Genomic DNA, 26,938 nt, shown 5'->3' with positions numbered 1-26,938 from the left:
AGTTTCACACACACACACACACACACACACAGATTAAGAGACGACGTAATAACAGAATGATGACGTTGAGTTCAGCAATACGTGTTACTCCAGGCTTCACGTGCTTAAGTTGGTCTTTTTCCCGCGTCATCGCGGCGCGAGGAGAATAAAATCGCCCAAATCGCGTCGGTGGTTTCTGCTTGGAGCGTCTAGGCGCAGATTTCACCCACCGAGGCCAGTCCCGTCATAAAACCGCTCCCAAATCCCGCGCCACACCCCTCGCGCGCGCCGAGCACGTGAGAGCACGTCAACTAGTGCATTATCACCACCACCATCATCATCTTCATCATCATCATCATCACGCAACTACCAGAACGCTTCCACTGCGAACGTGCGTCACGTACTAATTTAGCTGAAGGAGGAGAAAAGTATATCATGGCACACAAACAGTAGGCTATTGGATACGAATGCCACGGTAGTTGAATGCAAAGTAACCCAGAGCATCATGTCACCATGTTGTCTTTTGGAAATAACACGATCTTAGCCTTGCACAGAGTCCAAATAAGCGTTATTAATTAGCTGAGACATGCAGGTACCCGAGAAAGTGCTGAGATGACATAGATATGGAAGAGGATATATGCTAAGATGCTTTGCTAAATCTCAATAAGCGTAATGCAAGTATGACCCAAATAGAAATCTAATTCCATGATCTCATTTTTATTTGCCCTCGCAGCAGGTACCGCACCTTTCTCGTTGTTTTAGTAAATTAAGCCTCTGTCTGATGGCCTGCGCATCCTGCCGGTTAAATGCAGGATAATGGTTTGTGTTCAGTGAAGATGTATAATGGGGCTAATTAGTTACCTTTGGGTTTTAAAAACCTCGCCTTATTTAGTTTTGCATGGCGGTGTAATGGGCAGTTTACTGTAGACATGTTTGAAAAACACGATCTTCCAGAAGCCGTGCAAAACACGAAAATGTTAGTTATTGCTTACGATTAATGCTAAATTATTCAGCGTCCCTTTTGCATTAATAAGTGTTAGGTATGATTAAAACGCGGCTAATGGTGTTTGCGTTGCAGAGCTATTAAAACGAGCATTGTGACGCAAACTAATGTACAGTGCAACTGCATTTAGTGCGAGATGCATGCTGTTATGGGCCAGGTTTGAAATGCAACACTCAGAAGATCCCCGAGCTGCAATTTCGAATGCAAACGCGGTGGAGGTTAAATGCAGACGCATTTGCATCAGGCCTGTCCCATGCAAAAACCCTCCGAACCAATGCCTGCTTGCGCCAATTGTCTTTTTGCATTTTCGTTATCGATTCAGCGAAAGCTTTAATCTGAATTTACCCCAAGCTGCTTGCAAAGGAAAAATGCAAGCGAGGTGCTTTTACTTACTGCTTCGCCTCTCTGAAATCTGTCAAACAGCATCGTGACAGACCGGCGCGCTGCTAGGAATCGACTGCAGCGTGGAACAGGAAGCTCAGAGGTGGTTTACATTTCTGTAGAACATTAACAGCGTGACACGTTTGATGAAGCGAGTCTTAAACGAACTTGAAACGGTGACGTGTAATAAAATAGCTGTATCAGTCAGAGCTGCCCAAACGAATGAGGAGACCTAGAACTTGCGTATCAAATATTTAGGCTTAATGTCTCAATCTGTAAACAATTAGATAAGCTTAACCGTCTTTTCCGAAGGGAATCGGGTTTTGGCTTGGTATCAGCAGTGATGTCACGGGTTGAATTATTTACTAGTGGCGGGAAACGCTGCCGAACCTTAGATTGTAAGCAATGTCAACATTGCACGGTTTAATTTCCTGCAAGATGCACGCATTCGGCGTCCTTTCATTGAAGCCCCTTCTGTGTTGCATTGCCTTAGCAGTGGACCAAAGCGAACAGATCATTTCTTATGAGTTTACTCGATTCGACTCGTTCAGCCTCACGTCAAATGAGTATTTTGAGCAATAAAGAGCGTTAAACCAGTTGGGCTGTTTAGTGTAATCACATAGAGCTGCCTGTCAGGGTTATCAGGGTTAGTTGGCAGCGCGAGCGCGTGTCTCGCCTCATTGACGTTTAAGCAGTGCATTGTTTTAACATCGTTTGCCGTCGCTTTTGTAAAAGCACTTTGGCTGTCACATAATTGCAGTGCGCCTGCGGGAACGTGAGCCCCTAAAAGCACGAGGCTACAGCTGTTCTATTGATTGGGATGGAAACATTGTGAAGCGGCGTCTGACTCATCACTTCTACCCCACTGCATCATCCCTCACGTGACGCCGAGAGGCTTCCTGTCACGAAGGTAGGGAGGGGAGGACGTGTCCTCGTCGCCCTACGGTAACGATGCTCATTGTCATAGCGATGGGTTGCCAGGGGATGCAGAGACCTTGGAGGCAGGCAGAGCTGCTTGCGTTCGACGGAGGTGTTCGAGAATTCAAAGTCTTTCTTTGTTGCGACAACACAAACACTTCCTTGAGGGCAGATGCGCTTTGAAACGGCCTTGGAGGAATAGCTCGCTCGTAAATGCAGATCTTGTCATCGTTTACGTACCCCCGTAGCTTTCGCTGCGAGCTTGCGTTATTTGCTCGCTTTTGTGAAGCAAGAAAGAAGACAGCGAGAAGAAAGTTCGTGCTGCTCTTTTCCATGCATTTGCGGTGTATGGTGTGATCGAACCTGGGAAGTTGAAAAGGACCAATAAGCAGCATAGAATTAGACCTTGTGATTTCTGCACGCTATTTTTAAGTCTTTTGAAATCATACAGTACTTTTGCAATTCGGAAATGAGCAAAATTAATTACAATCTTCCTCTTGGCTGGAGCTCTTAAATTTTAAACTCATAAATGCTCCTTCAAATGTGTCATGAGATTTATTTATTTTATATTTAGTTTTCTTATTTCTGATTTAGTTATTTTAGTATATCAATTTATGTTGCTTTGCAGCTGGCTGATTTTTTTTATTTTTAAATATAAAATATGTACAAATGACACCTATATAATTATATAACTAAATGATATGTGTATTATATATAAATGTTAGATTATGTGTATATTGTCTTAATTATTCATTTCTATATTTTTCTTTTAATTTTAATATTTATTTTTTATTTATTTGCTATTTTTATTTTAATAGTTTTTTTATTTATTTATTCCAACTTAAACTAAATTAAAGTGAGAATTGTTGCCTTGGTGACTGGATAATAAAGAAATAAACATACTATATATATATATATATATATATATATATATATATATATATATATATAGTCTTTTATATTACATAATATATATTAATATGATATTAAAGTATATATTATATTAAAGTCTTTTATATTACATAACTTTTATTACATAGCTTTTAACTTTTAATTTTATTTCAGTTATTTCCATTGTCACAAAAATGTATATTGTTTTGAGTTTTTATATTCAGTTGACTAATAACATTAGTAATATTTTAAGTCAAGTTTTCAGCCATGCAAATGATGAAAACCCTATTTTTTTTCAGTCTACCGCTTGGTATTAATATTTCTCTGGCGTCTCATTGCATAGTCCATCCACAACGAAAATGAATTAGACCAATCTCCCTTTCTATTGAATTTTTGTCCTCTTTGGAGTATGCAGTATGCATTCGAATTTGTATTCCGACGAAGAAAGAAAACCAGGGTTGGAGCAACTATTCTTCCAATGTGCCAAATTTTCGCACATTTTATAAAACATTTCCAGTCATCTCCAGCGCAGAGTTTGGGAAAGTTGGGCAAAGGATATCAATCCTCTGTTGCCAGGGCGTGCAAATGGGGGAATACCTCTAAGTTCAGCGTTCAGGAGCCTGTCATCGGAAGCTCTGAGGTCAGCCTGCCAGTTCGGGGAAGCTCGGCCAACAACAGAGCCTCAGAGAGGGAATGCGGGATGCTATTGGCTAGACTGGGGATGGGCGGCCTCTTGCCGGAGGCAGTCTGGCAGGAAGGGGTTGGCTGCAGGAGAGGAGGGGAGGGGTGTGGGAATGGCTGGAAATGTTTCAGCCAGATAGTTGAGCAGCGAGCAGACGCGCTGGTGCTTTCTGCACTGTTGCTGAGAGAAAATCCCTGTCTCGGCATGGGCCATTCGCGCGGGGAATGACAACAGTTCACGTGGTTGTTATATACCGGGACAGCGTGAAGTGAAGGAGTCCGATCGCCACAGCAGGTGAGCGAGAGAGAGAGAGAGAGAGAGACGTGGAGACGAAGGAGCCTTCGTTATTCTAGCAAGGTGGGAGGAGCAGGGAACATTTTATCCTTTAAAGTTCCTCTGTTTTTCCAAACACAAGGAATTTTTGCTGCAATATGCTGCATGCGGGCAGGGGTGTGGAAAGAGAGGGAGGGAAATCTGAGAGGAGGTGTGGAGTTGTGTCAGTAAGTTACTCTGCCTTTAACCCGTGTGTAGTCTTTCCGGTTTCTTTCCGTAAAGGAACATCTGTGAAGTAGTTTCAGTGCAATTCAAACCGCGTATTTGGCTGTTTTTTTTTTTTCTTGCGAATTATTCCGAACGTAATGGTCCGGTTGGATTAGCAATGGATTTATGCAAATTTGCTAAACGCCAGCATCTTTGGCGTCTGCCTGATCAGACCTCCGGTTTTACTACAGTCCAGATTTTAAAAGAGCAGGACCTGCGCCGTGGCAGGAAAAGGCCGCACTTGTGTTGAACATTTGGCAAACGTGTTGGGAGGAAGAGCGTGTGTTTTTTTTAAAGAGAGAGAGTGACTCTGCCCTTCCCGTTAAAAAAAGCATGAAAACAGTCCAGTGACTCTTTATTAGCCAAAGCCGTGAGAGCAACAGAGCCTTTCAGAATCGATCCGAAACACGTTTAGACAGACTCCGAAAGGTAATTAGCCTGCACCTTTTAAGGCTTTACAAGTGCCAGGCGTGTTTCATGAACAAATTACCCTTTATTATGAGACTATTTTAGCGGGGGCGGCACATTGCGCACTTGTAAAGAGAACCGAGACTTTGTGCCAACATCTTCACGTCAAGGCGAAAGTTTGTTGTAGAAGGGAGTGAGTATTTAGACTCAAGCTCGTGTTATGTTTTCATAACTGGGGCAAGATTTTATCCTCCTTCGCCAGCCTTTAAAGGTAAGTTAGTGTCGTATTTAGCTTTTTTTCCTTTGGTAAGTTGCGGGATAGTCTCTGAAAACACAATGCAAATGTCTGTCAGTCGCTAAGTAGATCAGATCTGTGTCTAAATGATCTTCTTAATTAAATTGCACATCAGCTTCACACAGCCCAAGGATATGAGCTCCGTACCAGCCAGGCATGGCTGCCGTCCACGACGCTATAAATAACTAGAGACGATGATCTGGGGGATAAAAGCAGCCTTGGTGTTATGAAGATAATAACTTGGGTCACCGAGATTCAGTTTTACATTAAGGCTATTATCATATGACACACCCGTTTTTGCTGACCACATTGAATCGGGGCTGCGGCCCTTTCCGAACTGCATGTGCAGCGATTATTGAGCCTTGCAGAGTTGTGGATTGTTTTAAATATGATCATTTGTTTTTAATCGCATTATTACATGATTGTTTATCAGAAGACGTTTCCATGATCACTTTATATTCATTTAGCTGAAAGGAATGATGGCAGTGCGTGATCTAATTACTGAAATATACGACTTTAATGGATGCTTACAGTCATTCAGCTCTTGACTGTGCAGATATTAAGGTCTTTTAAGTTGCACGATTAAAATGGCTGGTTGTGGTTATTTAAAGTAATTTGCCGGTCCAGCTGTAGAAAATGTGGCCTAGTTTTGTTCTTGTGATGAAGCCGTTAGCTCCAAAAGAACTATTGCCTCGACTTTGTCCTTGGCCTCTATGATATGATCATGACATTGTGCAATGAAAAGCATGTTTTTCCCACAACAGTGCGGTCTAAACCCCTGCAGCCAATTTCATTGTCAAAAAATTCATACTTCTTGGATTTAGTTCCAAGTTCAGATGGATCCAGTTGCTTCAAACAGTATCTAGCATGTTCTACCAATGATATTTTGAGGTTAAGGTTGGGGTTTGGTTTAGTATGTGTTTCAGTGTCGGGGATTGCACTCAACAGGATTGGGATACCAAATCACGTCTTTATGCATGACGTTATGGTCAACAGGAGGCTAATTATATTTGGTCAAGTCCAAAAATTATGAAAATGTCTTAACAATTCAGAATCTACCTCCAGTGCAAATTAAGAGATGACCAGTATTATGTAATGCCAGCTGGCTTAGGCAACCCAAATCCTGATCTGATGCCATGGAGGATTACCCGACATTCATCCTCTGGGTTTGGAACCGTTATTATTATAACAAAAGAGGCTGTTTGAATGGGCAGAACCAGTTTGGAAAAGCCTGCTCTTGTGACCCCAGTGCAAGTTCGCCGGTTATACTGTAATTTTGAACTGCTCAACTGAAGTTGTAAATGGGATTGTTCGTATGTTTTACCATAGATGTGAAATTTGTGTTGGTTTGCCTGCTTGTTAATTAGCGTATGGGCCACGTTTGTTTCTCAAGGGGTCTCAAACTCGTTTAATACACGCTAAATGGTTGGATTGAAGTGGCTATTACCAGTTTACCTAATTTATCACAAATTAATTAGCAACCTAGTTATGTACCACACAAGTATGCCAAAAGATTACATTGTTCACAGCCCATTTTACTTTTGTGTTTCAACACAAATGGGATGGAAATCGTTTTTTGGATTGTGAAAAGTGGGAGGGGTGGAATGATATCATATGAAAACGAAAGTTGTTTTGGTATTTAGGAGCCAAAAATGGAGCCAAAGTTGATTTGTATCTATCTGAAATGGATTAGATTAGAGGCGTTAGAGGGGAAGGGTAAATGAATAGTATATGGACTTGAAGTCATCTGAAAATAAATGTTGTTTGGCAACCTGTTTTAGCTGTGTTTCAGATCAAAAATGGGGTAGAAATTGGTTTTATCTATCTAAAACAGTCCGAACTATGAAAAGTGGGGTCTTTATGGTGGTGTGAGGGGGAGGGGCTAAAATAAGAGCTCTTGATGATGTCATCTAAAAAGGAAAGTTGTTCCCAACCCATTTTAATTTTGTGTTTGAGAGCAAAATGGTACCTAAATTAATTGCATCCATCTCAAATGGAGTGGACTGTGAAAAGTGGGCTTTATATTGTGCTTAGAGGGGGAGGGGCTAAAAAAGAGGGCTTGATGATGTCATCTGAAAATTAAAGTTGTTTGAGCCAAACTTATGTGTGCAGCTCGTAGTGTTGTCTTAGATTGGGTAACTTTAATTGCCGAGATACTCTTCCCTAATGATGTAAGATCTGATATTTCCCCTTTTTTGTGATAATAGATAATTGCATCTGTGGAATGCCCGGCTTCGCTGTTCAGCCAGGCGTTCTCCTCCGGAACCACTAATCATTACGGGGAAGGGCGGGGGCGTACAGACAGCTCTAATCTCTGCAGGTCACAACAAGGATAGCGCAGCCACCTTCCTACCTGCACACCATCTGTCCGCCCTCATCAGCCTCTGACTTGCAGTCGTTCCTACTCAGTTACTACTGTCTGTCAAAGCTTCTCCAAAACCCAGAGTAAATGCAGGAGATCTAGTGACTTGGCAGTATCTAGCCGTTCATTGGCCACTTTGTTGTCTGTTCGGTGGCGTTCAGACACAAGTAACCTTTTTCTTGACTTTGATAGCTTTGAACTATCATCTAATGTTCTTGCTTTTCAAAGAGTCAACCTTTTGGGACTTTGGCGATACCTTTTTTTTTTTTTTTTTTTTTTTTTTTTGTCTACTCTTTGTTGAGCTCTTTTTATTTAAATTTTTGCGCTACTTAATGGAATTAGTTGGGCCGCAAGAGTGCTGTTGTGTCAGATGCTCGAGCATCGCAGAACTGCATTGTTTGCACTTTTCAGAGGCGTTAACCTACAAATAGTCGACTCTGCATATTAAACGAAGAGATAGTAGAAGGTATTTTAACATGAAAAAAAATTACACGCTTGAACTTGAAACGCTTGAAAAGCCTTTGCTTATGTTTTCTTGTCATCTGGAGAAACCTACCCAGTGTTTCGTCCTCATTTGAGCGAACAGTTGACAGGAAGACATTTGCATTGATTTGACTGCAATTGCAGTTGCTTTAAGGGAGAAGCAAATTTTGGTTTGGAGCTTTGCTTTGATTCTGTTTTCACACGTGTGTGTAAGGACGTAAAGATTTGCTCAACTCATTTACGACACTGGTTCCACAATAAAAAGATTTTCTCTATATATTTTTAACAAAATTATATAATAGGCAAATTTCAAAAGAAAATGTGTTATTACAAAATGCTTCATTTTTTTTGGTAAAAACTGAAACTTTTTAACTAAAATAAATTCAAATTTTAAAGCAAATAATCAATTAAATAAATTAGTATTACAAATAAAAGAAAAACCTTTCATATACAAAAAAATATGAAATATGCATTTTAAGCTTAAACAGAATTAGCTTTGTGAAATTATGCGTTATTAAACTACATAAGCATGCTGAATGAAAATGCAAAATCACTCTGTGACAGTAGGTGGCACTTATAAGTCCTATTTTAATATGCGTTGTACAGAGATGAGATTAAAAACAGCTTCAATCATCACTTTTTATTTGGCTCGGGGTACATCTTAACATCCCTATTGCGTTGTTTTAAAAACCCTGTGTTTGCTGCGCTGCATGAATTGTGCGATTGCACCGAACAGGCCTGCGTATCCAAAGACTTTGGTGGCCCATTATGTCAGTTTACAAGCTTTAAGCACTTCTACTAGCTGACAGATTGTGTTACTGAAGCACCCTTTAACTGTCATTCACCTCATAAATTAGACCATCGGGTTTCTGAGTTCTAAAAATACAAGAGGATTAATTGCACGAGGTCACATCTGACATGGTTTCTATCCCATTTTTTTATGGTTTGACTCTCGGGGGTAAAGCTATGAAATTAAATCGTGCCGTAGAGACTACGTGTGCGACGAGTATGGCAGGCCATTTAATTTTATAATCGTAAAATGGAAAGGCGCGGCGGGCGCTGGGAGCGTTCGATGGCGGAGCGTAGATTGAGAGGTCCAAATGACTCTTTCTGAATCGACTTCTAACACCAGGGCTGGAAACCGGCCTCTCTCTGGTCCCGTTCGAAGCGCTGCCAAAAAGGAAGCTTCGCTAATGTGTTTTTCAAGAGCTCGAATAGTGCCGCGCACAAGAATCTCAAATTACAGCTGCACCAGAACACTTTTTTTAAAATGACTGCTTGACAGTTTGGACCTTTGGACCAGTTATTTGAGTCTGGTTTCTTATCGTAAAGCTGTATAGTGCTCTCGACTCGAGGCTTCGATCAGCTAGGGATGTGCAAAACTATATATATTAAAAAAAACAACCTTGGTAGGTTGCCTGAACGGTTTTAAAATCGGTTATGGGTTATTCTTCGGGAAAAAATTTGCAGAAAGTGTTATGTGGGATTTATTTTGTTTTGTTTTGAGTTCTTCTGAAAAAAAAAAAAACCCATTGCAGTAGTATTTTGAAAGTGGGAATTACGTTTATTTTATTTTACCTTGGGTTCTTCAGGGAAAGCATTGCAGTAGTGTTTTTAAAGTGTGATTTTTGTTTTATTCTATTTTTTAAATCGTTTTTTGAAAAGTATCTTGTTATTCTATGGGTTATTTTAAAGCCCTTATCAATTAGAGGCAACGCTAGTTTAACTGATACGTGAAGAAAAGATATTTTTCCGAGTGACTGTCTCACTTTAATTAAGTGCATGCTCATTTTAAATGCCCTGTTTGTTGTTTTGTTGTTGCCGTGTCATTATTTCATGATTGCACTTGTCTGCATTATGCAGATTAGCATGTATTTCTGTTGCACTACACCTGTTGCATTCTTTTTAAAGGGTTGATTTCTCTCATTACGCCTCAATTACATTTTTCTTTTTTTGTAGGTGCGCTCTTGTGGTTGCTAGGCATTATGGGAAATAGAAAGAAGAAACAAGCCCTTAGCAACAAGAGTGGAAAATAAAAGAAACACTCGAGCTCATTATATTACACTAATACTCGCTGTGTGTTATTGGTGAAAGACAAAAGGAAGGTCCAGATCACCGCACGTCTTAATAAAAAAACTGAAGCGATCAAAAGGGGGCTGAGGTCTGAATGGAATATTAATGTTTGGCATTCTGCATGATACATCATTGTGTCATGCTTTCACTGTGTTTCTTGATTCAGCGTGGTTTGTAGCGATCATGCAGACGTTTTGATTACTTTTGTTTGTTTTAAAGAATCGTCAGTTTCGCATGCATTTGATATTTCTTCAAATGCAAGGTCAAGTTTAGTGCATCGCGGGATGTGATAGCTCAAAGTGTACTTCATCCTGGTGTTTCGTGCTTGCAGTGCACACGGTGTTAGCCTACATATTGCATACTAAAAAATTAGCAGTATGGTGATATTTCATTCAGGACAAACCCAGGCTTCACGTTCTGTCAGTAGCTCGCCTCAGAACACGCTCAGACTCGTTTTATTTAATGCATGCAACGGCTTAAAAAGGTCCGAAGCACTATAGCGTTGTGTTCCATACACACAGTAGTTATTGTTTGGCACTTGTCTGTTGGCTTTGCCGTAAGTGGAGGGGACGTGGCCGTCATTACGCAGCAAAGGGAGTCTTAAACGGCAGCTGCAGTTTTTTTACGGCCTTGTTTCGTCTGCTGCACCACCCCCACCCGTACCCACCCCTCCTCTCCTTCAGTTTGCACAAGAAAATATTTCCAGATGTTCCAAGAAAAGAGCTCTATTTCAGCGGCGAGGTCTGTGTGAGGTTCCCGAGTGCTGCCAGAGGCGGCGTATTATTGGACGAGCGAGTCCTGCGGCGCTAGTTTCGTTATAAGCTGCGGCAGAGAAGAGTCTTTCTGCCAAGGGTTAGTGATGAAATGATAAAGGAATGGTCTGCGTCTGTCTGTCTGTCATTCATTCTATCTGTCCGTCTCATTTTTGTTTGTTCATTCTATCTATCCGTCTTTTTAATTGTCTGCCCATTCCTGTCTATCCCTCTCTTCGCTTCTGCTTCTCATTTTCTGTGTCTGTGTGTCTGTCTCTTTGTATTTTTCCGTCTGTCCTCAGTGTTTTAATGTGAGCCGGTCGAGGTGCTGTGGCACCCATCGCTGACAGGATCGCGTCTGGAATACGCATCTGTTTCGGTCCTTTTCTGGCATTTGAACTCCTGCCAGGGATATTGCGCCGCTGCGTGTTTTCTATTGGCTGAAATCTCTGGCATTACTCAACAGGTTAGGCGTTCTCGAATGGTTTAGGAAGGGGAGGTGTTTTCCTCTGGCGCCTCGGCGTTTGACCGAACGTGGCACTGCGCTTAATCGATATCACTTTTTTTTTTTCCCAGCATGCTGTGGTGCAACATTTGATATACTTTGCCCTTTGGCAAGTCCCTTTGGATAAAAGTGTTATTGCTTAAATAACTAAATGAAGGCCTCTGATTGGGTAATACCAATGGTTCCCAGAAAAAAAACATCCGTGTATTGTTCCTTTCTGGTGAATATTGTTGGTTTATGCAATAGGTAACACTTTTTTTAGGGTCTCCTAACTAGTTGCTTATTAGCATGCATATTAGCCATTTATTAGTACTAATTAAACACTTATTAATGCCTTATTCACCATGACCTTATTCTATATCCTTAATCCTAACCAATACCTTAACTTAACAACTACCTTACTAACTATTAATAAGCAGCAAATTGGGAGTTTATTGAGTGAATATTCGTATTAAAAAGTGAATTAGTGTTCCCTATTCTAATGCAGTCTTTTATTTTATTTAAACCATTTCTGTTCTTACTTTAGGTTACTGCAAGGTCGTTAAAAGGTGCTTTTGAAATATGCGTGAACAACTGCCAGGTTTAAAGTAATGCTTCTGTGCCAGATAGATGTGGAAAGTTTATTTCGTCCATGTCACTCACGCAAATCTTGTCCGTTTTTTTTTCCAGATCCCGGACTGAAGAAAGTGCCTTCTCTGACGACGTTCCTACTTGAAGCTGCTCGCCTCTCCCATCCTACACTGTAAACAACGCTGGCTTGGCCTCCGAAAATATCTCAATTCCTCAGACTTGCCAAAGCACAAGGAAACTACACGCTTTTTCCGTTCACGGACGCTATTAGATACCGTTCCAAGGAGAGCCGTTGCCTTCAGACATTGCCATCCACAGCAGTCGAGCTCAAGACCATTTGGAGACCTGGAGCATGTTCTTATTGTTGCGGCGTTGTTGTGCACCTGGGACTAAATGACTGATGAACGAGACTGACAGCTTCACTGATAGCCACCATCTCCCAGCGCGACAGCCAGCAGGGGTCTGAATGTGACGTCTCTATTTAAAGGGCCTCGCCGACGAACCTCAAGACCAGTCACGAAACAGCACAGAAATACGTTCGCAGACTTTTTTTTTTAAACCCGAAGCAACAATCCCGCAAACCGACACCATAGAGCCTGCAGGTTCTCAAACAGCTATGGCTTTAAACATCGCGTCGATACGAGACACGAAGTGGCTGACGCTCGAGGTGTGCCGGCAGTTTCAGAGAGGGACGTGCTCGCGCAGCGACGAGGAATGCAAATTCGCTCACCCGCCCAAGAGCTGCCAGGTGGAGAACGGACGGGTGATCGCTTGCTTCGACTCGCTGAAGGTAAGACCCGCCGCTTGCTTGCTGCGCTTTTTGGGATCACGTGCGATGGTGGACCTGGGTCTTAACTGGGTCCTTTTTCTGAGGAGAGATTTTGAGTTTTATATATGTGATCCAGGACCGTGAAACGAGTCATCGCTGCTGAAAAAAACCATCTGGTTAGGTAGGTTTTGAAGCTTGGATGCCGGTCATGAGCTGGTGTGAAGGTCATAAAAATCCAATTTTTTTTTTAAGTGCTAAAATCATATACCAACCAAGAAAAAATAGTGAAAAAGTTTAACCCGGTATCTTTTAGTAAGCTTAAAAAACGATCGTGTCTGATCTCTTTCTCCTAGGGATGTTGCAGAACAGTTCCCCCAAAAATGTAAATTATTTAAAGCCACCCTAGGTGTATATGACTTTGTTCATTCAGATGAAGAGTGAAATTTTAAAAAACTTATCCTGTCTCTTCCAAGCCATTGTTTTGAAGCTTCGTAAATCAGATATATCCGCAAGTACTTTGAAGTAGAACTAACCTATACGCTTCCGGGGTTTCGGTTATCACGTGTCCTCTGAAGCAGATCGATGGGTTCTTGTAACAGAAATATTTCTAAAATTCTAACGCAAATAGCTGTCTTCTGCCTTCTTGACGTGTGACATCAGATGCGTCATACGTCGAGTCATAGGTCAGCCAAGAAGCCGGAACTTGGCGTTCTCGCGAAAAATAACATGACTAAGATATTTATGTTATCATTTTAAAACTAGAAATATTTTTGTTACAAAATCCATTGATCTAATTCAGAGGACAAAATATGTCTTCTTTAAGATGGTCTTAAGCTGGTCCCTCCTGCTCAGGACCATCACATGACCAGCTAAGGACCATCTTAAACCTGCTCAAACCAGCATCCATGCTTTAAAACCAGCATATGCTGGGTTTTTGAAACGGGGTTAAGGGTCAGTTTTTCGAAAATGGGAATTTATACATCATATGTACATAATCTGAACGCTGAGTAAAAAAGCTTTCCAGTTGAGTGTGGTTTTGTTAAGACGATATACGGCTGAGATACAGCTATTAGAAAATTGTTCAATCTTTAGAGTTTTTCTTATTTATGGTAGGAAATTTACTAAATAATATCTTCATGAAACGTGATTTTTAATATCCTAATCATTCTTAATGGCAAAAAAAGAAAAATCTATCATTTTGAGCCATGCAATGTATCGTTGGCTGTTGCTACAAATATACCTCAGCAATGTCTGGTTTGGTGCTCCGGGTTCACATATGTGTTCAAATAACATTTAGGATGATTTAACGGATGTTCTTGGCAATAAGTGTGGAAAAATTGGTCTTTCATGGCTTTCTTAGTTTTCTTAAACAATAGCAATTTGACTGAAAACAAAAAAGTACATATAAATGCACAAACACGGCTTAGCCAATCAGAATTTAGAGTACTATATGTGACAAAAACACAACTTTATATATCCCTGAACAAATGGTAACTGCGCATTTTCCACCCAAAAAAACATATTTCATGAGAATAACTGTAGAATATATTTTTGCCACAATTTAGCACAGTTCAGTGTGGGGTACATCAAGGAATGTCAGAGCTAGAACCGTAAACCAAATGAGATTTTCATGAGCGAAGAACTTGGCTCTTTGCTAAATTCACAGTTGCAGTCACATTCTTCCTCCAAAATATATTTCATTTTACAGTTTAGCCAGTTATTGCATTCAGTATGTAGAGTTGTAGAGTACATTCATGGTTGAAGGATGTCTTTAACTACGATAAAAATCACAATTTCATGCCCTTTTATTAAACGGCAGCAACAGCAGTATGATAAATTATACATTTATTAACAATAATAACAATTCCATCATAGCAGCTTGGCTCATTACAGTGGAATTGTGTCACAAATGTGCATTTGTATGCATTTTATGTCTTCAGATTAGCCGTTATCTGAACGAAACATAGCAACTTGTATTCTATAACAATTGCAATTCTTTCACCAAATAATATATAGAGTGCATTAGTCGAAGTATTTTTTTTTTTTTTTTTTTTTGAGGGACGTCATTCGCAGTGGATTCATAGATAAACTGTTCACTGTTAAACATTCATTTTTTAAAAATAAGTTAAAAAAGTGTGCACGCAAAAGCGTACATCATCGATTAGCAACCTCGTCGTAGTTCACAGTGTATCAACTCTTGTTAAAAATCAATTCCTCTGGTGAGAAAACGAGTTGTACTTTCACTTCTGTAAATCTGACGCTTGTGTTCGGCCGTTAAGCTATTACTGTGTTGTTTATCTAGTGTGCGTTAATGATTTTTAGAGCTGGATTTGCTTGTTCCGTGTGTAACTTCATATCGATCGTTGTGCATGAGCGCTGTTTTTGACTGCTGATCAGTTTGCAGACGATAATTATGATGTAAACGAACTCGCTGCGTCCCGCAGCTGACCGAGCGAACGTCAACATCATTTTTTTGAGGATACTTTTTGTGTTGCTGGCAAATAGCACGCCTTAGTGCAGCACTCTGAAGTGAGAGTGCATGTGTCAGCTCCGCACGCTGCATACTGCACACTTCAAATAAAGCTGACCTATAGAGAGCGAAAGGGCAGCGCTGCTCTCTCATCCAAGCCGTTTTATATCTTTCCATCTAACGTTACCATGCCGTGTCCGTCATTTATACGGCCTGCCGTTGGGTTTCCGTGAATGCGATGCTGTTTTTAGACGCTTGACCATGTGCAAAACAAACATAAACGAGGTGACCGATAATTAAAGCGTCAGATGTTAACTCTACTTTTTTTTCTTTCTTTTTTTGGGGGGTCGGGACGTTTTTATTAATATGCAATATGTTAAAAGCAAAAATGTGTTTCCTCATTTTGATTTATCGACTGATTTATACAACTATAATAATCTGTAATATGGCCTACAGTAAAGCTGATGAATTTATTGAAGGATAGTGGGTGTTTTCTACGATAAAACACAATGCACTTAAATAATGTTCAAAAACAGATGCATGTTTGCCTGAGCAGTGATATAAAGGAGGCGACGTTTAGAGATGCAACCTATGTAATAGATTCAAATATTTTTTAAATATTTTACCTTATGTGAAATGCGTATACTTAATTATTTTTTAAATTATATACATATCTATTTTTTTCTTATAGCCTTATTTTTCTTTTTTTTTTTTTTTTTTCTACTTTGCACACTTCTTTTATACATATTTTTATATTTTATATTTATATATATATTTAAAATTTGAATTTGATTTGAATTTGATAAAGGTTTTTACAAGTCTTTTTAAACAAGCAATTTTACAGCAGAAAGAGTAAATTCTTTAAAAAAAGAATAAAGGTTTCGTTACAGTTTGCAATCAGTATTTAGATTTTTTTTTTTATTTTTCTCGCTTGTTTGCATTTCTCTGTTTTTATTTAATTTTAATACTGCTTAGTTTTTGGTTTTTTTTGGTCATTTTAGTTTGGTGTAATTGCAGTTAATGATTATTTAGCAACACATGAGAATGCTTTTTGTTGTGGTTTAATAAGCAAACCGTTAACAACGCATATTGTAATGGCAAGTATTATTAAGAAAACGCTAATTATGTATTAATCTTCAGTGTCTTTATCGTATTTGTGCGATAAACCATGACACTGTGCTTTATAGCGATCAAAAAGTCACCTTTTGGTTTAATCTGGGCCACATAATGTTTCCCGACACAGATGGTCATGAGGCGAGCGATACGCAGCCCGCATGTTTTAATGCAGGAAAACACTGCGCCGGTGACATTGACAAATGCGCAGTAAAACTGGAGCAGGTCCATCTCTCACAGGAATAATAAACTTAAGACGCTACTTACCTTCATGTGCGCTGCAGTCCTTCACACGCTTACACGCGCTCTGCCGTTTATCACGCAAATTAGGCAAGGTCACTATGTAGGTCAGTGTCGGAGGACAGCGTTCTGAGCGCTTCAGGCCACGAGGCATGAGTTCGTATCGATGCAATGAGATCCTTTCTTCCTCTAGAGTTACTTATGCATTAAGCTGGTTATTTAAACGATGCATTGCATTATTGACTTTTGGCTGATTGAGATTGAACAGCGTAACATTGTGTTTTGCATTATTGCTTTATTATTACAGTGCGTTATATTATATTGGCGTACGTAAGTTGAAATGATTGAATAATGAGTATTTGAGATCATTTATTCCTCTAGAGTTGCTTGTGCATTTAGCGACGTGTCTCTTTTGGCTGATCGTGCCAGCGTTTGTTGGTTTATGGCAGGCCTGAAGCTGATATGTGACGGTTTAACCCTTTAGGCGCCGGGGTTTTTTTGGGAGGGGGGGATGCTGGATTTCGACATCAACATTTCAAAAGCTTGTGGCTTGAAAGGGCTTAAAGATAGAGTTATACTGTAAAGTAGGAAAATGTTCGGCATATTATGACGTCGTCTGGGAGCGGCCCATCTTGAATGTCATAATATTCATGAATATGCAGGATATTGAATTGATGTTTTATGTTTATCCTTTTGTCCTCATATACAGGAGGATAGTCTGTTAATGGTGTTTTGTAATATAAAACGCAATGCACTTAAGTTAATGCTCAAAAACCGGCGAGGCGATATTTAGAAACGCCACTTATGGGATAGAAATATTCCCCTTCAGAGTCAAAATAGGCGAATAACATCTGTATCACATCCTCAATGTACCACTCGCGCTCTGCACTGAACTATTTATTTCCTCAAACACTTTGAATATGAGCACGACGTTATTTTGGTCTACAATCGAAGTACTATATGACTGCCATCTAGTGGTAGGGAGTACTAGCGAGATATGACACCGTATTAGGACCTTCGGCCTATTTTATTAAGTAGGATGTCTTGTCGTTTTTGGCGCTTAGAGGGTTAGCAGGATTTAGCGGAGTACTGTAACTTTAAATAAGCCAAAGCTTGTGAAAACATATCAACCCGTGCTCGTCCGTACTCTGGGTTTCAGTTCGCCGGGCGGAAGTTGAGTTTATTTTGGCAAACGTCAGCCTGTTTTTGCCGTTGTCTCTTCTGTTGTTCAGAGGTGAGTCAAAGATCTAGTGAATTACTGTAATTTTCCATCGACGTACGGTCTATTACAGCAGTTGAGGTCCGTCAGAGGAGACGGCTGCCTAATGCAGTAACAACCGGCTTCGGTTAGGATCCTTTTGTGAGTCTGTCGTGTGTCGAACTAACTGTTTTGTACATCGTATTATTGTTAGGTTTTTCTGGGTGCTTCATGTGACTGGAGCAAATATGAGCCTTCAGTTGCCAACTCTCTTTCTTGGTCTGGTCTTGAGAAATTACGTCCAGACAAATGGATTCTCAGTTTAAAAATATTTAAAAACAAATATACTTAGTGTAATAATGTAAATTGTAATATTCATAGTTTGTTTTCTTATTAATTAATAGGGCAGAGCAATGTATTAAAAACTTAGTGTATTTTATGTGATTTTTTTTATTTTTATTTTTTATTTTTTTACTGGCATATAAAAATATTTTTTCTTGTTTATTAAGTTTCCCCAAAACATGCTATTAGTGTTCAAAACTCTGAATGTGTTTTGAAGAATTGATTCAGATCTGATTCATTTCTGTCTTTAACTTTTTTTCTCTTTTGTTTTTTTTTTATAATAGAGCATTGTTATAAAGGTGTATTTAAATCAAAAGAATGAAATATTAGTTATTGAGTAAAAAAACTATTTTTCGTCTTTCCCTCATTTATTTAATGAAAACAAAAAGACAGTTTGGAAAATATACCATCAATATTGTAAATAAATTAATCTTAAACGCAGTGTTTTAAAATATTTATTTTCTCTTTGTATTGTTACAGTGCTGCATATAAATCAAAATAATTAATAATTTTTATTATTAATTATTAATTCCACTTTGACTATTTGAACAATGTACCTTAATATATATATATATATATATATATATATACACACATACAAACGCATGCATGTGTATATATTAAAGAAAAAAATATATTATATAAATTATATATATAAATTATAAGAATCTATATTTTTAAAAAAGAACGTATATACTGTATATGTGTATATTTATATATACATAATGAATATACACCGTACACATATATTTAATATTTAAAAAGTGGAAAATAACATGCCTTTTAACTACAATTTTGATAAATCTCAGCCCTATTAATTGTGCAGTCCGTACAAAATCCAATCACTAGTGTTGTGTTCGACCTCTAAAACGGAGCGTATGCGTCTTGAAGATTGCGTTTTCTGTGTTAATTCCGTCTCGAACACAGGGGCCCATTGAGCCGCTGTCTTTGGCCCCTGGGAGCCGCTCATCAGATTGTCCCGCTGACTCTCAGCCGGAGGTGCTGCTCAGACTCGTGAGCTCCTGCGAGTGCCCTGACCTTGTGAAGACGCACAAAAGGCCGAGTTGTTTTCCAATCAGCCATGTGCTCTGCATTAGCCGATAATGACTCCGGTCAGTGGCTCGTTTGTGTGGTTCACGCTCTCATTGTGACGGCGTCCTGCTGCCCTCAGCGTTTGTCCGCCGGCGTGAGATTGTGCTGTGTGTCCCGTGGAAGTGCAGGTGCGTGCTGCATTGTGTCCGTGAGCCACGCTTTCCATTTTTATAGACGTACAGCGCAGCGAATTTCCTGCTTGACCGCAGCGAGCTCAAGGCCGTGACTTCTGAGGCCAAGAACAAAGAATGGCTTTTGAGGAGTGACTCGTTGAAACTAACTTTGAGATTTCTTCAGAATTAGTTTGTCTTTTCCAGTTGCATCTCCTCACGTTTTATTGTGCTTTTTTGTATTGAATAAATAATTGCTGCATTAATTGAGAAAGATATTGCTGTTTTTTTTTTTTATAAATGTAAAATGTATTTATTTATTCATAATAAACATTAATTTTGCATTATGAAGATAAATCATACTTATCTCTAAAGCATTTATTAGCACTGTGTCTATGGTTCAGTTATATAAATACATTTTTGCTTTATTTAGTTTATTGTATTAATTTATAATAAATGAAAATAATATATATGATATGTACTAAATGCAGATTTATTAATATTTGTATTTAATATACATGCATTTGCATGTTTTTCCTGTTTTTGTAATACATTAAAATGTTTCATAATAGTAAATATCAATTATAATATATTTTATAATTTATAATTCAGTATAATTGCGTGCTTTATATTAATAATGTTTATTTATATTACTACTTCAGATATTTATATTTAACTGTGCACATTATTTTTTTTTATATTTAATGCGTTTTAATGTAATTAATTTTTCCTGTTGTTCTTTAACTAAAGATCCTGTTACAAAAAAATGATCTTTTTATTTATTTAGCGTACTTTTGTTTTTGTTTGTTGAAGTTGGTTGAAATATTTTCATGAATTAATATTATTAAATCAGTTTTTGTCACGTTTATTTTATAGGCATATTTAAAAACCGCTTTAGAAGAGTTAACTTAAGGTAGTTAACTTTCCCGGTTGATAACTATATGTTAGTTAACTTTTATTATTTATTTATTTATATTTTTAGGGGCCGCTTGATTTCACGAGTCGCTCGTTTCCCAGCGCTGTACCCGACTTGGGTGCGTTTGTCCTCTCTAACCTAGTTACTGAGAAGCCGGTTGAGCTGCAGCTGGTCGACTCTATTGACACAGAGGCAGGAAGTGCTGTGAATTGTGGGGGATGGAAAGGAGAGTCGCTCCCGTCTTCCTAGATAATATACAAATGCCAGAGTCATGTGATGGTGAGCCTGACACTGAATGGGCCGTTGTTGTTGTTCTTGTTGATGATGATGATGATGATGATGATGATGATGATGTCTGTGCTTGACAGGGCACTTGTATCCTAATAACAGCTCACATGTGATCAAACCTGGCCTGCCCAGAAAACATCCACAGATTTGTCTGCCATGTATATGTATATATGTGTGTGTCTGTCTGTATGTGTGTGTGTGTGTGTGTGTGTGTGTGTGTGTGTGTGTGTGTGTGTGTGTGTGTGTGTGTGTGTGTCACTATATATATGTAACGCAACGTGGAAAAGGACAGAACTAAGACATTATATTCAGTAATTATTTCTTGATTTGTTGTTGTTTATGTGACCCCTTTAATATTAAATTCAGTGCGGTTATTTTCATAATTTAATATAGTTAAATTTACTTTTCCTATTTAATTTTTGTATCTAATTATGATTATTATAATAGATGCAAAATTTCAAATAAATGTAAGATATAACTTTTTTTTTTTTTTTTTTTTTTTTGACAATGTATGATATAATCTAAAATAGAACAATATACGTATATTATAGTATATAAAGTTTTCATAATTAATTTTTTTTTATTGCGGTTTAAACAAAAAAAAATTATATTTTATTTTTAAGAAAATAATATATGTGCATCATAATACAAAGTTTTCTTTATGTTGTTTTTTTTTCATTTTTAATGCTGTTTAAACTAAGCGTACAGCAGTTCTGTTTTTAAATACGTAATGGTAAAAAAATAATAATAAATAAATATAGTAATAAATAATTCTGTTTTCCTAAATGATTGTTTGTAATGATTTTCTGACCGTTTAAATGAATTATTATACCGTGGTTTGAGATGGGCTGGTTTGACAGTCGCTCTTTGGAAGTGGACTTGGTTTCCGAAGGACCTGTTGTGTGTTTTTTCCCAGCGAGCCGCGCCCTCGGCAGAGCAAACACGCGGGGGAATGTGTTCGGCTCGGCGGGGTGTCCGTCCCCCCGGGTCATTCACTAAACAATGAACTGCTGACTTGAGCTTAACGTCGGGCCGCTGCCGGGGAGAGACTTTGATGAGTTGTGCAGCCTCTCATTCCTGACGCGTCGGCCTGCATTTGGTCCGTGTGACTTCACTCCCGTCCAGTTCAGTGCGCTTTCTGCCGGCACACGTGACTCCTGGATAGGGTTGGGCGTCGAGAACCGCTTCCAGGCTCCCGAGAATCGGGTACTCGAGAAGATTCGAGTCCAGCGAACTCGTTTATTGGGGAACGCAAGGGTTTATCGTGCGGGACTCGTAGCGTTTCAACAAAGCTGGAGTTTTCCTTCGAAATAAAATCTCTGCTACGCTGTCCGTCAAAATAAAAGCTCGAAAGGAGAGTATGAATTGCGTACGGCTTGCAGTCTAAATGCAGTCCGAATTCAAAGCGTCTTTTTCCAACTGTTTTATACTTTCCCTACTGTCGCGCGAAGCCAAAATATTACGTTTAATTAATATATGGCCGTTACGGGTCACGTTCTTCTTTTTATTATTAATACATTCTAATTAGTTTGGCTTTCTAGGCTTTATTTCAAAATAAAAGCTTGGTCGTCGAAATAAAAGCTTGAAAGTGCCGTACGACAGCTAGGCGTTTAAATGCGTTCTAATTAGTTCGGCTTCCTGCGACGCCAGCGTGAACGTAATTTAGACGGAGACTCCTCGGTGTTATGGTGTGACTCTGAGCCGGTAGCGGTTCACGTCAGCTGCAGCTGGTTAGCGCCGCTCGTTGATCTCACCGTCAGCTGCTGCTGGTTAATGCTGCAGTGCACCTGCGTGTGTGTGTGTGTGTGTGTGTGTGTGTGTGTGTCACACAGCGTTCCACGCGGAGCCGGGATCTGTTGTGGAGTATCGGTGGATATTAGAAACAGACCTCTGAGCGGCTCTTGGCTTCTGTGTCGACATTCTTTCAGGTGCTACGGGACTGTTTCTAATAACACGCTCCCTTGTTGTTTGCCTGGTGCGTGCACTCGCTTTTTATTTTCAGATGACGAGTTAGAATTTGAAGCTAAATTGCAAAGAAGATGCACAAGACTTTAACAAAATAAACCTGTTGGCGAAGGTTTTGTATCCCGTTTAGCATGTATTTTAATGAGAAATAGTAGTTATATTAAATCTTTAAACTCTTGCTTTAAGTAAATATTCTGCTTTTAAAGCAGTAAGCATTGAAATGCTTTTTAAGAAAAACCCGTTTACAGCTTTATGCTTCGCCACACGGTTTTTAAAGCAGCGGACATTAAACCACACACTGTTTTCACTCCAGTCTTGTGAAGTTTACTGTGGTGACAATGCAACAGCATTAAATCGTTTTCACGCAAAAGATTGTGAGTAAATATGAAAAAAAAAAAGTTACAAATGACCAAATTATACAGATTTAGAAATGATTTCTTCCGAAAGTTATCCACTTAGAAAAGCATTGTCTTTTTTCCAGTTGCAGAACGAATACAGACACGCTCTCATTTGTTAACAGCGATGCATTAGAAAGAATCCATGTTTATTTTCAGCATTTAATGTTAGTTAATATGCATGCAGTTACCGATTGCTGTGTGCATTAACTAATGGATCAGGAAAGGTTGAAAGGAATTTAATTAAAACTGACTTCCGTTGCATTACACGGCTTTAATGTAGGATCAAGTAAATTATTATCTGTAATAAATGCTGTTGTTAGAGAATAAGCTGTATTGAATTTGGACAATCTGTAAAGAGTCGACGAGGTTTTCCAGGAAAAACATTCCTTTCATCCACCGAACAATTCAGGGAGTATCTTTATTTATTTTTTTTTTTTTTTTTTCCCAAGAAGAAACAATTGCATTGTTAAACCCCAACAAACAAGACGATTCTCCAAATTTTCTGCACAAAAATGCAGTCCGGAGTCGAAGGCGATCTGTTTGCCAAAGTAGAGAAACGAGATTTCTTTGTCGAGATTAATTGGATCAGAAATATAAGCGGAGAGATACAGTAAAAACTAATGAGACGTGCAAGGCATGAATTCAGACATTGCTGAAGGCTCTCATTATGCTTTCAGTCCAAGGGCAGATTAAAACGCTCAGCTACCAGCTCATTTATTTATTTACCGCTTAAGCCGGTTATTTAGCCTTCCAGTTAAATCATCGCTAGTTATCGGATCGCCAATAATGCTAAACAAACGTTAAAATGGCTGAAAATGTAAATGTAGAGAGAACGCAAAGCATACATAAAGCAGAATCTTTTTTTATTTATACTGAAAAAATATTTACATTCTGGTTCCAGTGACCGAGATTTTTTTATTTGCCAGTTATTAATTAAAATAATTAATCTGTTGCTTGGGGACAAAATGTACCTAGTTTGCCAATAATGGCAATAAAGCGAGACTTACGAATAGATATCATAATCATGTTGGCTTTAAAGTTGGACACATGTGGAACGCAGAACAAACGTAAAGCAGATTTGATTTTTGATTAATGGTGACTAATTCGAAATGATTGCATATGTAGACTTTCCCTTTCAAAGCTGTGTATCTTCCGTTATACCTTTTATACCGGAGAAAATTCCTCGGATAGCACACCGGGTAAATTAAATTCCCTGTATGTTTCGGCAATAAAAAAAGAGGAGTGTGATTTTGTTTTTATTTACTATGGGAAAATGACATGGACACACGTCGTATATTAAATAATTTTTATTACATGGCAAGTTTGGCCTCCATAAAGGTGGTCTGAAAAGAAACTCGTATCCAGTTCAAGAGTAAAATGGCTTAATATTCAAACGTAGCCTACATTATGAATTATTATTATTGTTAATATGATCAATAGAAAAAAAAAAAAAAGATATGAAGTGTTTTCCTATTTATTTACTCGGAGCAGCGGTGAACAGTAAAAGCTTTATTACTGAAATGAGAGAACTAACATTTAAGTAAACCTTTAAGTAGTTTAGCGTTATTGGCAAATAAATCCGTTTTGATCCCAAACCAAACGCTTGAGATGCTTCAAAGAAATATCTGGATGCAAAAGGTATTTAGTGGAGTCTGTAAAACCTAGCAGCGCTGCAGAACATAACCTCATCCAGACCTAAAGCAGAACTGGTTTAAACGAAAAAAAACAAGAAGACCGGGAACTTCTAAGCGAAACTATTCCTGTAGGGTCTCGTTACAGTTCCACCCAGCTTTTTTTTTTTATACTTCCAACAGCACCAAACATTCATGAGCAAAACATATCCTGTACCGATCGCCGCTGACATGGGTGCGATGCTATCGGGTATCTCCCTCGCCAGAGACCGGCACAGATAGACCGCGAGGCCTCAGCTGGAGCTTTAATGAGCCGAGAGGCTTTGAAATCAGAAGCCCCGTCTAATTAGGCTGTAACCTTTAAGTTACTGTTGGACTCCCGATTGGAAGCCGCTTTGTGAATGTCGTTTAGCCGAGTGGCAGTATTCCAGCTAATGTGACACGGGATAATGCATCCGCAAGCTCAGCATATTTAGTTCACTAGTGATTAGTAAGTGTGCTGTTTGCTAAGACTAGCGCCGCTGTTCACTTGGGGTTCAGGTTTAATGAAACCTACCTAACTAAATGTTCAGTGCCGGTGTTTTTGGATAAATAATCACATTTATGTTATACATACTAATTATTTCAATAACAGCCATTACAAAAAAAACAATTACCTATTTTATAGCTGTTCTTTTAAAATTGTTGCATAAATGTAGTGGCTAAAAAATAGTAGTAAAGCATATCTTAAATTAATTAACTTATGCAAAGTTCTTCACTATCTCACATATTTATTTTATATACGGTATACATTATATATCTGTATGTATAATGTTTATATCTATCTGCTCGTTTCATTTATATATATGTTGTGAATAAATGGATGTATTTTAAATCATATTTTATAGTTTTGGTTTTATTTGATATCGTCATTATAATGATCGTTTAGTGATTGTCAACAACGACTAAAATTTTACAATTATTTAATAAAATACCTAGTATTCTGTATCCATATCAGTCATAAAAAAATATTATTATCAGATTTTACCCTGTAAAAAATATAAAAAAAAAATATATATATATATATATATATATATATATATATATATATATATATATATATTTAATTTTAATTTATTTAAAACTACTTCAGTTGCAATCAGTCATTTTAACTTTGGGTACATTAATTTAATGTAAGAAAATAGATGTTGCCATGACTTATTAATAATATTGGATTCACTGACACCTTAGCAACCACACAGCAATGACCTAGCAACCATCCATGACGATTTTGCACATGCAAAGCATCCTGCTTGTTTAGTTCTGCAAATGTAGAAATCTGGGTACTTCTGAGCAAGCATCAGCTGCGTGTGTGTGTGTGCGTGTGTGTGTGTGTGCGTGCGTGTGTGTGTGTGTGTGTGTGTGTGAGTGTGTGTGTGTGTCAGTGAGTGTGTGTGTGTGCGTGTGAGTGTGAGTGTCGGTGAGTGTCACCGTGTGTGTGCGTGCGCGTGTGTGTGCGTGTGTGTGTGCGTGCGTGCGAGTGAGTGAGTGTGCATGTGTGTGTGCGAGTGAGTGTGTGTGTGTGTGCGTGCGAGTGAGTGAGTGCGTGTGTGTGTGTGTGTGTGTGTGCGTGCAGTGAGTGAGTGAGTGAGTGAGTGTGTGTGTGTGTGTGTGTGTGAGTGTGTGAGTGTGTGTGTGTGCGTGCGTGTGTGTGTGCGAGTGAGTGAGTGTGTGTGTGTGTGTGTGAGTGTGTGTGTGTGTGTGTGTGTGTGCGTGTGTGTGTGTGTGTGCGTGCGAGTGAGTGAGTGTGTGAGTGTGTGTGTGAGTGAGTGTGTGTGCATGTTTGTGTGTGTGTGTGTGTGTGTGTGTGTGTGTGCTTCAGTGCAACTGACTTCATGCTTTGATTGCAGGATTGATGGCTCAATATGCTTCACGCTTGTATGCCGGGTGTTTTATGATGTCATAACTGAAGGCTTCATGATTGGCTAGTTTGTCAGCCGCGGTTATCTGTCGGATGCGATGTTTCGCGCTTGACGTGGCTGAGAAATGTCTCCTTCTCCAAGAGAGGCTGGCAAAACGAGCCTGTCACCTGAGCGCCGTGCGAGGGATGCTCTTCTGGGGTTGGCTGTTGAAGCGCTCGGACATTCATCCATCGTTAATGTGGTGCGTGTTAATGGCCGACAGAATGGATCTTTTCTAATGTCTCGTCATTTTCATGTAGAAAAGAAGATAATGAGCTGTCGTTAAAACTCAAAAACAAAACAAACAGGCAAAATACGGCATGAAATGTTAGTAGATATGAGCCTTCCCTTAAAAACCAGCGTAAGCCCGGCTGCTCATTTCATTCATTACACTGAAGTCACGGCGGCCGAGGAATTATTAGCAACTCGGGCAGATGCATTACAGAAATAGCTCAAAGCGCTTTCTGGCAGGCGTCTCACCTCCGTAACGTCATCTCCTTGAACATGTTTGTTTTCAGCGTCAATCTTGCATTAGATTTATTGTCATCATAGCCGCCACCGGTTATGATGATAATAAATATTACGTGTATGATGGTGTGGTCAAATAATTGAGTGATTTACATT

At 39.0% G+C, this 26,938-nt stretch overlaps 1 protein-coding gene across 14 annotated transcripts in view; it reads left to right on the top strand.

The window, feature by feature from the left end:
* Positions 1 to 26,938, top strand: part of mbnl2 (muscleblind-like splicing regulator 2) — a 64,961-nt gene that overhangs the window by 970 nt on the left and 37,053 nt on the right. For 10 of the 14 annotated variants that reach the window (XM_043242651.1, XM_043242734.1, XM_043242706.1 and 7 more), the window contains exon 2: positions 11,942 to 12,632. In XM_043242651.1, coding sequence (XP_043098586.1) covers positions 12,459 to 12,632 — 174 coding nt within the window. In that variant the 5' untranslated portion in view covers positions 11,942 to 12,458. Of the gene's footprint in view, positions 1 to 3,964; positions 4,212 to 4,485; positions 4,824 to 4,873; positions 5,074 to 11,941; positions 12,633 to 26,938 lie in introns of those variants that run through there. The other 4 variants (XM_043242661.1, XM_043242680.1, XM_043242688.1 and 1 more) reach the window with 4 other exon arrangements.

This window comes from Puntigrus tetrazona, chromosome 1 (assembly GCF_018831695.1).
Source record: "Puntigrus tetrazona isolate hp1 chromosome 1, ASM1883169v1, whole genome shotgun sequence".
NCBI classification, from domain to species: Eukaryota; Metazoa; Chordata; class Actinopteri; order Cypriniformes; family Cyprinidae; genus Puntigrus; species Puntigrus tetrazona.
The sequence above is the reverse complement of the archived record's forward strand: the minus strand, read 5'-3'. Positions and strand labels throughout refer to the sequence as shown.